The following is a 16621-nucleotide window of genomic DNA, read 5'->3' as shown; positions in this document are numbered from 1 at the left end:
GTCTGACTGTCTGTGTGACTGTGTGTGTGTGTGTGTGACTGACTGACTGTGTGTGTCTGCACATATAGATTTCCCCACAAGTGCCCACAGTTTTGTGACTCCCTTTTTGCACTGGGGATTTGCTGTGATGAGATCTGTTACAGAATGGTTCCACAATATGAGAGTTCACAGGCCTGATGCTGGGGACGAGTCACTGCTGGTTGTATACTCGGCAATACTCGACCAGTATTGTCCTTTCCCAGCGTGTGCGTCTCCCAGTCAATGTGTAGCTTGGTCGTAGTGCCTGCTGTGGAGCTACACCCAAACACACCCATAAGTGAAAGCACTGAAGTGGCTGTTGGCAGGAGAGGCGCCATCAAATGATGGGTCTCGATCAGGCTGTGCGAGTTTGTGGGGAACGGAAATAGAACACACATTTAACTCTTGTGTGAACAGTGGGAGTCATTTTTATACAGAAAGTATTCCCACGCTATGCTAAACCATTTTGGAACAATCCCATTTCTGCTGCCACACCCTTCTCTGTGGTTGAACATCATTCGATTGTGTGTGAATGTGCTTTTCAATATTTTAGTAGAATATGGTTTTAATTAACAGGAAGAGAAGGGTTTTGAAAGATAACTGTTTTGCAGTAACATTCTCATTTATTGTTGAGAATATTTGAGTAATTTTGAAACATTTTTTTGGTGTAGTATATAATTTTTTCTAGCGGGCAGACATATCTGTTATTGACACTAATGGGTAAACTGCAGATATTCTGGTCGTCATGTCTTGTAATATTGGGGTGTTATTTTACATAGGATTACACAGGATATACGGCACAGAAACAGGCTATTCGGCCCAACCAGTCCATGCTGGTGTTTATGCTCCACTCGAGCCTCCTCTTGTCTTTCCTCCTCTAAATCTATCAGCATAACCCTCTATTCCCTTCTCCCCGATATGCTTGTCTAGCCTCCCCTTAAATGAATCGATACTATTTGCTTTAACCACTCCCTGTGGTAGCGAGTTCCACATTCTCAGCATTCTTTGGGTAAAGAGGTTTCTCCTAAATTCCCAATTGGATTTTTGGCGACTATCTTATATTGATGGCCTTTAGTTATGCTCTTCCCCACAAGTGGAAACATTCTCTCTGCATCCACTCTATCAAAACCTTCCACTCTTTCATAATTTTAAAGACCTCTATTAGATCACCCCTCAGCCTTTTCTTTTCAAGGGAGAAGCGACCCAGCCTGTTCATCCTTTCCTGATGTGTATACCCTCGCATTTCTGGTATCATCCTTGTAAATCTTCTCTGCACCCTCTCCAGTGCCTCTATATTCTTTTTATAATATGGCGACCAGAACAGTACGCAGTACGCCAAGTGTGGTCTAACCAAGGTTCGATACAGGTTTAGCATAACTTCCCTACAATTCTCTACCTCTAGAAATAAACCCTAGTGCTTGGTTTGCTTTTTTTAACGGTCTTGCTAACCTGTGTTGCAACTTTGTGATTTGTGTATTTATACTCGATAGAGATCCCTTTGTTCCTCTACCCCACCTGGACTCGCACCCTTCAAGTACTAAGTGACCTCCCTATTCTTCCTACCAAAATGTAACACCTCATATTTATCTGTGTTGAACATCATTTGACAATTATATGTCCTCCTGTAATTTCAAGTCAGTAACTTTTAATGCTGACTTGGTTCTGTTCATGTTATGTATTGATGCTTAGGGGTCGCCAGACACCAGAGGGCGCCGCGGTCGGAGGTCATCGGGCTGTACGCATGTAGCATGTGTGCTTGGTCACCTGTATATAAGCTGGGTGTCTTTGTCACGCTGGCACTCTCGGGCTGGAATAAAGATGGATCAGGTTGCACCCGAGTGAGTTTACAGTAACCAGACGCTTGAGTCATTACAGTTCAAAACAGCGCATGAAATGCAAGAGGTTTATATTATGTTCTTAACCATGTCCCATTTTCTAGTATTTATTGCCATTGGACTTAAAAATGCAAATTGAGACATTTATTGAGGAACAGATCCAATGATCTGAATGAATGAACTAGTTTAATTTAATAGATGTATGTGGAGTCAGAGGAAATGTATTAGCATGGATAGAGAATTGGCTGGCTAACAGAAAGCAGAGAGTCGGGATAAATGGGTCCTTTTCAGGTTGGAAATCGATGGTTAGTGGTGTGCCACAGGGATCGGTGCTGGGACCACAACTGTTTACAACATGCTGTGGTGCAGAGGGACCTGGGGGTCCTTGTGCATGAAACTCTTTTAGATGAAAGATTAGTGGGAAAGTGGGTTGTGTAGAGGACACAGAGGCTGCAGAGAGATTTAGATAGGTTAAGTGAATGGGCTAAGGTTTGGCAGATGCAATACAATGTCGGAAAATGTGAGGTCATCCAGCTTGGGGGAAAAAAAAACAGTAAAAGGGAATATTAGTTGAATGGGGAGAAATTACAACATGCTGTGGTGCAGAGGGACCTGGGGGTCCTTGTGCATGAATCCCAAAAAGTTAGTTTGCAGGTGCAGCAGGTAATCAGGAAGGCGACTGGAATGTTGGCCTTCATTGCGAGAGGGATGGAGTTCAAAAGCAGGGAGGTCCTGCTGCAAATGTACAGGGTATTGGTGAGGCCGCACCTGGAGTACTGCGTACAGTTTTGGTCACCTTACTTAAGGAAGGATATACTAGCTTTGGAGGGGGTACAGAGACGATTCACTAGGCTGATTCCGGAGATGAGGGGGTTACCTTATGATGATTGAGTAGACTGGGTCTTTACTCGTTGGAGTTCAGAAGGATGAGGGGTGATCTTATAGAAACATTTAAAATAATGAAAGGGATAGACAAGATAGAGGCAGAGAGGTTGTTTCCACTGGTCGGGGAGACTAGAACTAGGGGGCACAGCCTCAAAATACGGGGGAGTCAATTTAAAACCGAGTTGAGAAGGAATTTCTTCTCCCAGAGGGTTGTGAATCTGTGGAATTCTCTGCCCAGGGAAGCAGTTGAGGCTAGCTCATTGAATGTATTCAAATCACAGATAGATTTTTAACCAATAAGGGAATTAAGGGTTACTGGGAGCGGGCGGGTAAGTGGAGCTGAGTCCACGGCCAGATCAGCCATGATCTTGTTGAATGGCGGAGCAGGCTCGATGGCCTACTCCTGTTCCTAATTCTTATGTTCTTGCACAAGTTGGCAGTGTTCTGTCTGTGGTTCAGTGCTGTCCTGGGAGTAAAGTAGTATTATGGTACCTGGAGAAGGGGCAATCGCCATTGCAGAAATGGATCCGTCTTGGGAAGCATGTGGAGGAATCCATGAAATATTTTTAGTCAGGAGGAGAACCAAGACCCAGGTGAACGATCCACAATTAGATTTTGTGTCGCTTGGATTAGACAGGATGTGGAAGAGTTCAGAGGCCTTCGACACCTGGCTGTGAAACTAGCACCAACAGTTCTCTCCCGTGGCATTGTGCCAGGCATCAGTCCGTCCTGTGTCCAATCTGCACTTTGAGATGTGCTGCATTTTGTGCATCTGTAGTCCCCCTGAGGCATGTCCATCAGGCCGTTGGAGAAATGCAACTAGGCCATGATGAGGGGCAAGAGGAGCCCTCTCTCTTTTTGGAGGAATGGTTTTTGTGGTGGTAGAGGTGGGTGTAGTGAGGGTGGGGGGCTGTAGTGGTGGGTGGTGGGGAGGGGATGGGATTGGTGGTGATGGGAGGCTTCTCCTTTAACCACCTCAAGCTTATACTGATGATGCTCCCATGCTGCTGTTAAATAGAGAATTTCAGAATCTGACCGAGCGATGATAAAGGAATGGTTTGTCTATGTCCAAGTCAGGATGATGTGCAATCTTGGAGATGATGGTACTCCTGAGATCTTGCTGCTTATGCACTGCTTGGTGGAAGTGGCAGGGCTTGGGAGGTGCTGGTGAAGTAATGTTGTTGCAGTACCCCATAAACAGATTGATCCTCACCATTACACGCAGTCCCTCGAAACGCGGATGACTTGCTTCCACGCCAAAAAAAAAGGATGAGCTCACAGGTGTTTCGAATGAAGAACCCGAACTACATCCTCGAGGGTGGAAGATGCCTGTATGTGGATTTGTTTAACGTGGGGTGGCCGTTGCACACCAGCCACCACACGGGCTTGACCGAGCTAGGTCTTGGTCCAGTGGCGAGGGTTACCCAAGACGAACCGGAGACCTGCTGTGCTGCACGGACCTAGTGCGCGCACACATCGCAGTGTGGGCTGGCCTGTGCTGTCCCTGGCCCCAAATTCGCGCCTCCCCTGTGCCCCAATCACATCCCGCTACAGTCTCTTGCCGTTCCTTCACCCCGATCTCGCTGCTCCTGCTGCATTTTTTTTTTTAAACTCAAAATACACTCGGCAATTGCACACTATTCACAAATAATACAGAAATGCCCTCTACTGACTGCCTTTCCGCAATTTTACCAGTAATCAGCCGAAGTGGGTTTGCTGGTGATTTTTTTTGTGGTCGTTCCCGCCACCCTCCCACCAACCCTTCAGTGCCCCTGTTCTGACCCTCGCGAGGGGCCCTGTCCAAACTAAGTCTGTCCAGAACATGCTGAATCTTCCACCCACTGGAGTAGTCTAAACCATTGCAAGGTCACCGTATGTCTGAGTTTGGAGTTGCAAGGTCGACTGCAGCCTTTATGGGGTTAAGCCTAAATATTGGTTGGTTCTAGGGAATGGACTCTACCAAAAATGCATTTGTAGCTTTTGATCCAGGGTGTATTGTTATCAACTTATCTTATCATATATACATGCTGAGCTGGATTCGAGTGATGTGAATCTGCTCTAACTGCAGTAGCATTCAATGTCTATTGTAGCTGGAATGCAGATTGACAGAGAAAACAATTTAAATATAGGTCAGACATTTATTTAAAAGAAAACAACAGTACCCTTTCTCCTTGGGTTATGTGGAGGTCTGCTTTAAAAAAAAATGCTTTGTTGTCTTTAAACTCTGTTTCGAATTTCAATGATTACTTCAACGCAGTACTTCTCTTAAATTAATTAAATTCTAATCCTGTGTTGTTCAGGTTCCCAGTCAACATAATTAAACTGGACCCTAGCTGATTGAGATCATCTGTAGGAAATTGGTGAATTGTTTAGTCAAGAAAGACACTCGATTTCACTTTAATCAGGGGGCTTTTATGAATATTATCCTTGAAGGATAACCCATACAAAGCTACTTTACTTAATATTGAAATCTGTGGATCATTTTGGTACATATGATCATGTAAAAGATTTCGAATGGGGTAAGTCGCTAAGGAACAAATTAAAAAAAAAATTATCTGAACTGCTGATAGCAGAGTTCTGGGTACTTGTTTTATATTCTTGTATTTACCTCTTGTATCTCTTGTATGAAAATACATTTGAAAAAAGAAAGACTTGTATTTAACATATTTAAACAAGAAATATCTTTCCGCTTGCAAAGTTGCTCAGAAATGTAACTTTCAAATATGCACCTATAGAAAGACAGAATATATGGAACTAAACGCAAGCTGATCTATATTAAAGAAAGACTTTCATTTATATAGTGCCTTTCACGACCACTGGACGTCTCGAAGCGCTTTACAGCCAATGAAGTACTTTTGGAGTGTAGTCACTGTTGTAATGTAGGAAACGCGGCAGCCAATTTGCACACAGCAAGCTCCCACAAACAGCCTTGTGGTAATAATGCAGATAATGTGTTTTTTTGGTTATGTTGATTGAGGAATAAATATTGATGCTGCAAACTCCCGTGTTCTTGCAGCAGAGTCCGTAAACACACGTCTTGTAATGCTCCGACATTACATCACAGATCCTGATCACTATTCGGCAGGTAGAGAGCTTTAAATTGTAGCATTTTGTGGGAGTTAATTTTGCATTTTATGCAGACCATGTTATTTCTTGGACATCAACTATTCTCCATTGCACAAACTTGCAGTGATTTAGGTACCGATTACAAATTTGCTGTGTGTGGGGGGGGGGGAGTGCCCGCTGTGTGTGGGGGGGGGGGGGGAGTGCCCGCTGTGTGTGTGGGGGGGGGGGAGTGCCCGCTGTGTGGGGGGGGGGAGTGCCCGCTGTGTGGGGGGGGGGAGTGCCCGCTGTGTGTGGGGGGGGGAGTGCCCGCTGTGTGTGGGGGGGGGGGGGGGGGGGAGTGCCCGCTGTGTGTGGGGGGGGGGGGGAGTGCCCGCTGTGTGTGGGGGGGGGGGGGGAGTGCCCGCTGTGTGTGGGGGGGGGGGAGTGCCCGCTGTGTGTGGGGGGGGGGAGTGCCCGCTGTGTGTGGGGGGGGGGAGTGCCCGCTGTGTGTGGGGGGGGGGAGTGCCCGCTGTGTGTGGGGGGGGGGGAGTGCCCGCTGTGTGTGGGGGGGGGGGAGTGCCCGCTGTGTGTGGGGGGGGGGAGTGCCCGCTGTGTGTGGGGGGGGGGAGTGCCCGCTGTGTGTGGGGGGGGGGGGGGAGTGCCCGCTGTGTGGGGGGGGGGGAGTGCCCGCTGTGTGTGTGGGGGGGGGGGGGGAGTGCCCGCTGTGTGTGTGGGGGGGGGGGGAGTGCCCGCTGTGTGTGTGGGGGGGGGGGGGAGTGCCCGCTGTGTGTGGGGGGGGGAGTGCCCGCTGTGTGTGGGGGGGGGTGCCCGCTGTGTGTGTGGGGGGGAGTGGAGTGCCCGCTGTGTGTGTGGGGGGGTGCCCGCTGTGTGTAGGGGGGGGGGGGGGGGAGAGTGCCTGCTGTGTGTGGGGGGGGAGGAGAAGAGTGCCCGCTGCCATGACCTCTACCATGAAGAACACATACATGCCCCAAATTGGAAGAGAATTGCAGTGCAGTACATGCCATGCCAAAGGGAATATTCCAGCCTGGAATCTCCGCTCTGGGATCAGGTGATGATTATGAAGGGCTTGAGCTTATACTCACTGGGTTTATGACATTGTCTGAAAGTCTCAATAAGGTGCTGCCCCTGCAATCACTCCAGATTTTGATTAAATTTCTATAGCGTCGTCTGCCAAGTACTCTGACGATTTAACAGTGTGTAATGAATGGAAGCTATATTTGCCTTTAATGGTGTATCTATCACCCCTGTGCTCACTGACTTACATTGGCTCCCAGTTAAGCAACATCTCGATTATAAAAAAAAAAAAAAAAAAAATCCTCATCCTTTGTTTTCAAATCCCTCCATGGCCTCGCCCCTCCCTATCTCCATAATCTCCTCTAGCCTCCACGCCGCCCCCTCCCCCCGGAGATGTCTGCACTCCTCCAATTCTGGCCTTTTGAGCATCCCTGATTATAATCCATTAGTGTCCGTGCCTTCAGTTACCAAGGCCCCCTGCTTCTCTACCCCTCGCTCCTCCTTTAAGATGCTCCTTAAAACCTATCTCTTTGACCAAGCCTGCCCGAACATCATCTTATGTGGCTCAGTGTCACATTTTAATTGACGACGCCCCTGTGCAGCTTTTTGGGACATTTTATTAAAGATGTTACATAAATACAAGCTGTTGGTATATTTGTGTTTATTAGACGGGTGAGGAAGACTCCAGAATGTCTTGTGCCTGAGGTGTTTCTAAATGACGTGGCATTTGCTGTGAAGTAAATGCAGCAATACAATGTTCCCAGTTCAATAATCAGCGCGTTAAATGTTCAGGATTAAAGCAACAATGCTTTAGTTTGTTTAGCCATGTTAATTGATTGCAAGCAGAGTTCCCACAATATACTTAAAATCCTAACGACGGCTTCAAAAGGTGGGTCTGTGCCCTCTGGAGACTCATGAGTGATTCCTGCAGTGCCCACCACTGTTCCGCTTCTGCAGGATTTTATATTTTTCCTCACTGCTGTCGTTTGATGATACACTGATCTGGCCTGTGTTGGTGGTCACCTATAGGGCAAAGTTAAAATGTCTATCACCTGATTGATCAGTCTATGTCTACCTTCCACCATCTTGATTTTTATTGTTTAAAAATTCTTTTTGTGGTCTTACGGTAATGAGAATGAGCTGCCCTATCCCAGGATTGCAAAGCCGCCTCTCACTTGGGTGCTTGTCTAATTGCACAAGGAACACAGCCAGTTACAAGCTCCTATGCAGTCAGGATATGCTTGCCCCTCTCAAACCCCAAAGAATCTGGCAAGAAGTGGTGTAAAACGCAACATATAAATAGATCAGCCCCTTTGCACGCGTGCTGATTTTCAGTTCTGACGGTGCAGAAAACTCCTAGGCTGGCTCCAACAAGATATAGATTCATAGGATTACATAGGATACAGTAATACAACATTCCCAGCTCGGTAATCAATGTGTTAAATGTTCAGGATTAAAGGAACAGTGCTCCTGTGAAGCTCCTTGCAACATTTTATTACATTAAAGGTGCTATATAAATACAAGCGGTTATATTTCTGTGTTTATTCGACGGTGAGGATGACTTCAGAATGTCTTGTGCCTGAGGTGCTTCTGAATGACGTGACATTTGCCCAACCAGTCTTTGCTGATGTTTATGCTCCACTTGAGCCTCTTCCCATCTTTCCTCATCTAACTCGACCGCATAACTCTCTCTTCCCTTCTCCCTCATGCTCATCTAACCGCTCTTAAATGCATCTATACTATTCGCTTCAACCACTCTGTGGTAACGAGTTCCATATATAGCTACTTTATGCATACTTGCCTGATCTCACTTGCCAATGACGTTAGATTTCTTTGGTGGTTGTGGGTGGAGTGAACATGTATTGAATGACTTGCATTATATAGTGCCTTTCATGACCTCAGGATGTCTCAAAGCACTTTACAGCCAATGAAGTACTGTTTTGAAACGTAGCCAATGTTATAATCTAGGAAACGCAGCAGCCAATGGCACAGCAAGCTCCCACAAACAGCAATGTGATGACCAGATAATCTGTTCTAGTGATGTTGATTGAGGGATAACTATTGGTCAGGACACTGGGGCGAACTCCCCTGCTCTTCTTTAAAATAGTGCCATGGGATCTTTTAACGTCTGCCTGAGAGAGCAGACGGGGCCTCGGTTTAATGTCATCCGAAAGACAGCACCTCCAACAGTGCAGTACTGCCCTGGAGTGTCAGCCTATCATTGGATACATCCTGGAGAGTCCAGATATGTTGCTACCATTGTGTGGTGATGTACAATTATCCCTAAGGTATCAAATACCTGAGGCGGAACGATGAAGACATATAAAATCGATCATTTGTAACATTGGTGACTAAATTTACAATAATTCTGGTTGCAAGTTCGGCTGCCGATCTGTCAAGTGTGCACTGTATATTGAGAAATGAAATGTCCATACAAAGAATAACTTTGTTGAAATGAATTCCAGACTACGGTATGAGAATCAGTAGTTGTATTTGTAACCGAGCGATGCTTCGTATATTTTTTTGCTTCAGGGACCTTGGATGGATATAACCAACCCCACCTGCGAAATGGCCACGATTGTAGCGATGACTGCAATCTGCAGGTAAGGCCACGGATACTTGACTGCATGAATATTTGTGTCTGATGGTGGAAGTAGGAAGATGTTGTGGTATTTGCCCATCTATTCAGGACCATCAATGAAAGTAAAACGCAATGTTCAGTTTTGGGTCGATGTGATCAATTTTCCCTCATTAGACATTATACAGATCCGATAGAAAAAGGGTGAGCTGGGAGCATTCAATGATTGTATGCAAAAAATCTATTGTATTGCATCGAAATAACTTGCAGTCATTCAGCATCATTTTAATGGCATGAAGTTTGATTAAATTTAAATTCTAAAATAGTAACCATGCAGGGTTAATGTGAAATGTTTACATCTGTCTCTGATGGCTCTAACCTTGTTTTGTAAACTTACACTTCCCTTAAAGGAAATCTGACCAACCTCTTGTCTATATACCTACCATGTGTATAGTTTGCAGGAATGCTCACAAGGGTTTCTATCAATCGCATGCTTTTCTCTCTCCCTTCTGATTATCACCTGTTTCATGGGGCAGGTCACTGAAAACTGGGAGGTGACGGATTCCAGGCTTGAAACTTTTTACCAGGAGTCAATCGCTCGAGAAATTTCTTTGAAGATGGGTGGCATAATGTTGAATATTGGACAGAATTATTTAAAAAAGATTTGCAGAGTATTGCTCTAAAAAACTAATCTTTATCCTTCTCTTCACTATCCATTGCTATAGGGAGTGCAACGAAGGTTCACCAGACTGATTCCTGGGATGGGGTGGGGGGGGGAGGGGAATGTCCTTTGAGGAGAAATTGAGCAGACTAGGCCTATCTCAAGTTTAGAAGAATTGAGGTGCAATCTCATTGAAACATACAAAATTCTGACACGGCTCGACAGGGTAGATGCAGGGAGGATGTTTCCTCTGGCTGAGGAGTCTAGAACCAGGGGTCACAGTCTCAGAATAAGGGGTTGGCCATTTAGGACTGAGATGAGGTGAAACCTCTTCACTCAGAGGGTGGTGAATCTTTGGAATTCTCTACCCCAGAGGGCTGTGAAGGCTCGGTTGTTGAATATATTTAAGACTGAGATCGATAAAATTTTGAATATTAAGGAAATCAAGGGATATGAGGGAAGTGGAGTTGAGGTAGGTGATCAGCCATGATCTGATTGAATGGCGGAGCAGGCTCGAGGGGCTGAATGACCGACTCCTGCTCCTTATTCTTATTAGTGGAAATAGTTTTCAATATTGGATATTTCCCCCCCAAGTAAACCTTTTGATGGTTTTGACACTTGTAATTTGTTCCCAGTCACAGGACGCAGATGTGCCTGTCGTTGAGAAGTCCGGATCGTGTGCACCCAATGACGAAGTGTGGGCCAAAACAAGGTCACTTCCGCCACCGACTCCGGATGAGATCCGCAAGGATATGCTGTCGGCCCGATCAGGAGCCATCCCGACTGGTATTTATCACGTTGTGTTGGGGGTGGGGAAGCCCAATTATGCAAACCGCTTTTCTTTCTAAACGACCGGGTCAGGTGGGATTCCAATAAATTAAAGCAAAATGTTCGCTGCTCGATCAGTCGGAGGTTTTATGGAATGGATTCAATTAACTTTTCACCTCAAATTGAAGAATTTTAACTTTTACGGTAAAATGAACTCGTTGTGGGTGAGAGTCTATTTGGTGAGGGATGCAAGAGTTATCGTAAGCTACAAAGTATCAGATTTAACAAGAAACCAGAAAATGATACAATAAAAGATTGCAAATGTACCTTGATTACCTAAACCTTTTGTGAGGTAAAAGTCTTCCCCTGGCATGCATTTAAATATTTTAGTTCTAACATCTCACTTTACATTTCTAAAATCTCTAAGTGCTGCAGTACAGCGGGACCTGGGGGCACTTGTGCATGAAACACACAAGGTTAGTATTCAGGTACAGCAAGTGATCAGGAAGGCCAATGGAATCTTTGCCTTTATTGCAAAGGGGATGGAGTATAAAAGCAGGGAAGTCTTGCTACAGTTATACAGGGTCTTGGTGAGGCCACACCTGGAATACTGCGTGCAGTTTTGGTTTCCATATTTACGAAAAGATATACTTGCTTTGGAGACAGTTCAGAGAAGGTTCACTAGGTTGACTCTGGAGATGAGGGGGTTGACTTATGAGGAAAGGTTGAGTAGGTTGGTCCTCTACTCATTGTAATTCAGAAGAATGAGAGGTGATCTTATCGAAATGTATAAGATTATGAGGGAGCTTGACAAGGTGGATGCAGGGAGGATGTTTCCACTGAATGGGGAGACTAGAACTAGAGGGCATGATCTTAGAATAAGGGGCCGCCCATTTAAAACTGAGATGAGGAGAAATTTCTTCTCTTAGAAGGTTGTAAATCTGTGGAATTCGCTGCCTCAGAGAGCCGTGGAAGCTGGCACATTGAATAAATTTAAGACAGAAAGAGACAGTTTCTTGAGCGATTAAGGGGTTATGGGGAAAGGGCGGGGAAGTGGAGCTGAGTCCATGATCAGATCAGCCATGATATTGAATGGAGGAGCAGGCTCGAGGGGCCGTATGGCCTACTCCTGCTCCTATTTCTTATGTTAAGTAGTCAGACACCCAAATGTCTGGCCTTTAATCACCATGCATCCATTCTGGGCTCTGACTTCTCTTGATCGCCTTGATTGAGAGCAGCTCTGTGATTGGCAACCGGCGAGTGGGCCCTTTCACTCCGACACGGTGAGCCATCTACTGCTGCTACTGGGAGCTCCCCAAACTGGGACGGGAGGCTTCGAGTTCCGCAGTTTCCGGACCCTCCATGGCATTTTGGTTGCGAGTTCAGTGCTCAACCAATTAAGCTGATACAAAAGCAAAATACTGCGAACACTGGAATTTGGGATGAAAACAGAAAATGCTGGAAATACTCAGCAGGTCAGGCAGCATCTGTGGGGAGAAACAGAGTTAACGTTTCGGGTCGACGATTCTTTCTCAGAACTGGAGAATGTTCAAAAAGAACAGATTCTTAACCAGCACTGAAAGGGGGAGGGGAAGAAAGAACAAAAGGGAAGGTCTGTGGTAGGTTGGAAGACTGGAGAGATTAGAGAGACAAAAGGGTTGATGGCCCAAATTCAAATGTTAATGCCAGGAGTTAGAAAAACATTGGTCGAAATAGGGTGTGAATGGTGGGATAATGACCAACTGCTATTGGAGACAAGGAGAGAAAAAAAAACAGGCTCTGAGGGGGGTAGGGGGGTAGGGGGGTGGGCTAAGGATTGGCAGCGGTCACGCTAAGGTCAACAATTTTGTTGGAACGGCATGAAGATGGAACACCAGAGAACCCACTTTGAGGTAGTGCTGCCCAATTCAGGGAGAAGTGCTGTAAACGATTTAGATCGACTTGGCTCGAATGCTACGAATACAGATTATATCCCAGGTGTGGATTAGGTTGGGTGGGAATTTGAACAGATCAATAAAGGGAATATTTTATTTCATAAATTCTTAGTGTGTGGTTTCCTAACTTGCTTATTCTGTTTTTAAAAAAAACAAAACAGGAACAACCTTTAAACCTCAACCACATCAGAAGGCCCAATCGTCTTTCAAAGGTCCAAAACTGAAAGAGAAGAGAATTCGGAGAACCACAATCATGGGACTTCCACAGCATGTTCAACAGGAATTAGGTTTGTAGATCGATTTTAGGGCTTTCAAACCGTCGGCCAGTTTTGCTTTTTGTAGGTTGCGTTTCTTCAGCACAGCACCTCAAAGGAATTCACTGCAATACGACAGAATCTGGAGCGAACGTGTGGATCGCAACAGAAATTAGGAAAAAAGGAACCATCCCCAATGGCTCCATTTAGCAAATCTGTAGGACTGAGCCTCACTGACCAGGACTGTCTCGGGTTTGATGGTTAGTCGGTGTTGAGTTAGCTGATCTCCATTTGGGTGGGCCGTTCACCTTGGCCCCTGCATCAGAGTGCTGGGGACGGAAAAGCCGAGTCCGAGTCCGGCTCCGGCTCCTGATCCCTGCCCAGTGAACCTTGCTGGACATTGTGAGGGCAGGGTCTCGCTCAGCTATCATGTTCCCACATGTCAGCCGTGGCTCAGTGGGTAGCACCCTCACCTCTGAGTCAGAAGGTTGTGGGTTCAAGTCCCACTCCAGAGACTTGAGCGCACAAATCGAGGCTGACACTCTGGTGCAGCGCTGAGGGAGTGCTGCACTGTCGAAGGGGTCGTCTTTCAGATGAGCTGTTAAACCGAAGCTCCATCTGCTCTCTCAGATAAATGTAAAAGATCCCGTGGCACTATTTTGAAGAAGAGCAGGGGAGTTATCCCCGGTGTCCTGGGGCCAATATTTATCCCTCAATCAACATCACAAAAACAGGTTATCTGGTCATTATCACATTGCTGTTTGTGGGAGCTTTCTGTGCGTAAATAGGCTGCCACGTTTCCCACATTACAACAGTGACTACGCTCAAAGTAATTCATTGGCTGTAAATTGCTTTGAGACGTCCAATGGTCATGAAAGGCGCTATATAAATGCAAGTCTTTCTTTTTAAAAAGCTGCCAGGTGCAGAGTGGTGACTTGACTTGGTGCTATCTATATAACCACCCGCAGAACTGCGTGAGGTAATGGCTTCTTTCCCCAAACACAAAACAGCGGTGTTGCATTAATTAGCATAGAAACTGGTTGAGAATCTCATTTAAAGTTCAGGTAAATATACAGTTTAGCTCGGCTGATTTTAAACTTTATTCTGAGAACAAAAATACTAAATGATCACGATTGAGACTCCTCCCACCATGCAATAGGGAGAAGGATCTATTTTAAAAGTGCCTGACTGATACAATTTTCAGAAAAAAATCCCAACAATAGGACTAGAATGTGTTTAATAAAGTTGTTTAAGTAAAGAATAAGGGGTCGGCCATTTAGGACAGAGATGAGACATTCCTTCACTCTGAGGGTTGTGAATCTTTGGAATTCACTAACTGAGGGCTGTGGATGCTCAGTCGATGAGTATATTCAAAAAGATAGGAAGACTTGCATTTATATAGAGCCTTTCACGACCACCGGATGTTTCAAAGCAGTTTACAGCCAATTGGGTACTTTTTGAAGTGTAGTCACTATTGTAATGTAGGAAACGCGGCAGCCAATTTGTGCACAGCAAGCTCCCACACACAGCAATGTGATAATGACCAGATAATCTGTTTTTGTTATGTCGATTGAGGGATAAATATTGGCCCAGGACACCGGGGATAACTCCCCTGCTCTTCTTCGAAATAGTGCCAGGGGATCTTTTACGTCCACCTGAGAGAGCAGTCGGGGCCTCGGTTTAACATCTCATCCGAAAGGCAGCACCTCCGACAGTGCAGCGCTCCCTCAGTACTGCACTGGAGTACTGGCTTAGATTTGTGTGCTCAAGTCTCAAGTGGGACTTGAATCCACAACCTTCTGACTCTGAGGCGAGGGGGCTGCTCACTGAGCCTCAGCTGACGCTGTATTCGAGACAGAGTGATACATTTTTGAATATTAAGTGAATCGAGTGATATGGAGGTAGTGGAGTTGAGGTAAAAGATCAGCCATGGTACTGAATGGCGGAGCAGGCTCGAGGGGCCGAATGGTCGCCTGCTGCTGCTATTTCTTCTGTTACGTTCTTCAGACGTTCTGTAGTAATTGCTGCTAAAGCCCTCCTCCGACTCCACCAGCTGTCGGCTGACTAATCCCGTTGGAAACAGATCTGCATTGCCTGAGTGGAATACTTTATCCGCTTATGCACGTTATGTAACTCTTGTGTACTGGAGTGCAGTCTTAATGGACTGTGTTGCAGGGCTGGTGTCTTAGTCCAGAAATATGTTCCAAAGGTTTGGTAACTGCATACGTGTCCTGTATTCTGCCTTGGGGGTTAGGTCTTTGCTCATCTTGTGACCTGGTGCAATGAAGTAGCTGTTAAATATTGTCCTTGAAATCTCCTTGCAGCAGCACAAGGTTCAAGGTTCTCCCCCCGCCCCCCCAGCCGACTGCGACTCGATGCTGTTTAATACCATGACTCACTGATCAGGATTGATTGCAGCAGGTTGGGGGGCTTTACCGATGAGGGGTTATGGGGAGCGGGCAGGGAAGTGGACCTGAGACCATGATTGTATTAAATGGCGGAGCAGGCTCGAGGGGCCATATGGCCTACTCCTGCTCCTATTTTTTGTCTATGGACGTGGGGGATTACAGACTTGGCAGAGCTGCCTATCACTCTTTTTTTCCTGACTACTCGTTTTATGCGCTAGGGTGCTTGTGGCCATTAGTGTCTTAGCCACCTGAGAACCATATTTAATGCAAATATATTTAAAGCACAATTCTGCAGAATTTGCATCTGGTTTATTTCCCCCTCCCTACCCTGTGCATCCATTTGGAATCTCTAAATTGTCCCAGGAGCCTCTGTGGGCTAACGTATACAGGAAGTGCAAACCACTTCAATAACTTGATCTCATGAACTCCAGCAAATTCCCGACCCCAGACTGTGTCTGAAGTGTCCCAGTCCAGCTACCTCTGCAATGGCACAAACACCCCAGGGTGTTACCCATTTGAATAGTTCTACTCTTTTCATAGAAGTTTACGTAATGGGAGGAGGCCATTTCGGCCCATCATGTCCGTGCCGGCCAACAAGAGGCTATCCAGCTTAATCCCACTTTCCAGCTCTTGGTCCGTAGCCCTGTCGGTTATGACACTTCAAGTGCACATCCAAGTGCTTTTTAAATGTGGTGAGGGTTTCTGCCTCTACCACCCTTTCAGGCCGTGAGTTCCAGACCCCCACCACCCTCGGTGAAGAAATTTCCCCTCAAATCCCCTCTAAACCTCCACCAATTACTTTAAATTTATGCTCCCCTGGTTGTTGACACCTCTGCTAAGGGAAATAGGCCCTTTTTTATCCACTATATCCAGGCCCCTCAATGAGGTCTCCCCTCAGCCTCCTCTGTTCCAACAAAAACAAACCCAGCCTATCCAATCTGCCCTCGCAGCTTGGATTCTACCACTCCCGGCAACATCCTCGTAAATCTCCTCTGTACCCTCGCCAGTGCAATCGTGTCCGTCCTCTAATGTGGTGGCCAGAACTGCACGCAGTACTCCAGCTGTTGGAGCACCTTTGCTGGCATTGTTTGCAATGTGTGATGTTTAGTGAGAGTTGAGCAGTATTATGCCACACGGAAATGGAGGGGACCGGGCAGGTAAATGCTCATTACTGTATTGCCGGAGCGCCCATCAGCTCCC

The 16621-nt window shown here is 46.1% G+C and overlaps 1 protein-coding gene across 1 annotated transcript in view; it reads left to right on the top strand.

Annotated features, from left to right (window-relative positions):
• Positions 1-16621, top strand: part of LOC139279717 (NHS-like protein 3) — a 217863-nt gene that overhangs the window by 174576 nt on the left and 26666 nt on the right. Inside the window, exons 3-5 of the mRNA XM_070898879.1 lie at positions 9351-9421; positions 10693-10843; positions 12921-13046. Of these exons, the coding sequence (XP_070754980.1) occupies positions 9351-9421; positions 10693-10843; positions 12921-13046 (348 nt within the window). The remainder of the gene's footprint in view (positions 1-9350; positions 9422-10692; positions 10844-12920; positions 13047-16621) is intronic.

This window comes from Pristiophorus japonicus, chromosome 14 (genome assembly GCF_044704955.1).
Source record: "Pristiophorus japonicus isolate sPriJap1 chromosome 14, sPriJap1.hap1, whole genome shotgun sequence".
Lineage (NCBI taxonomy): Eukaryota > Metazoa > Chordata > Chondrichthyes > Pristiophoridae > Pristiophorus > Pristiophorus japonicus.
Note: the sequence above shows the minus strand (reverse complement) of the source record. Positions and strands in the feature narration are given on the sequence as shown.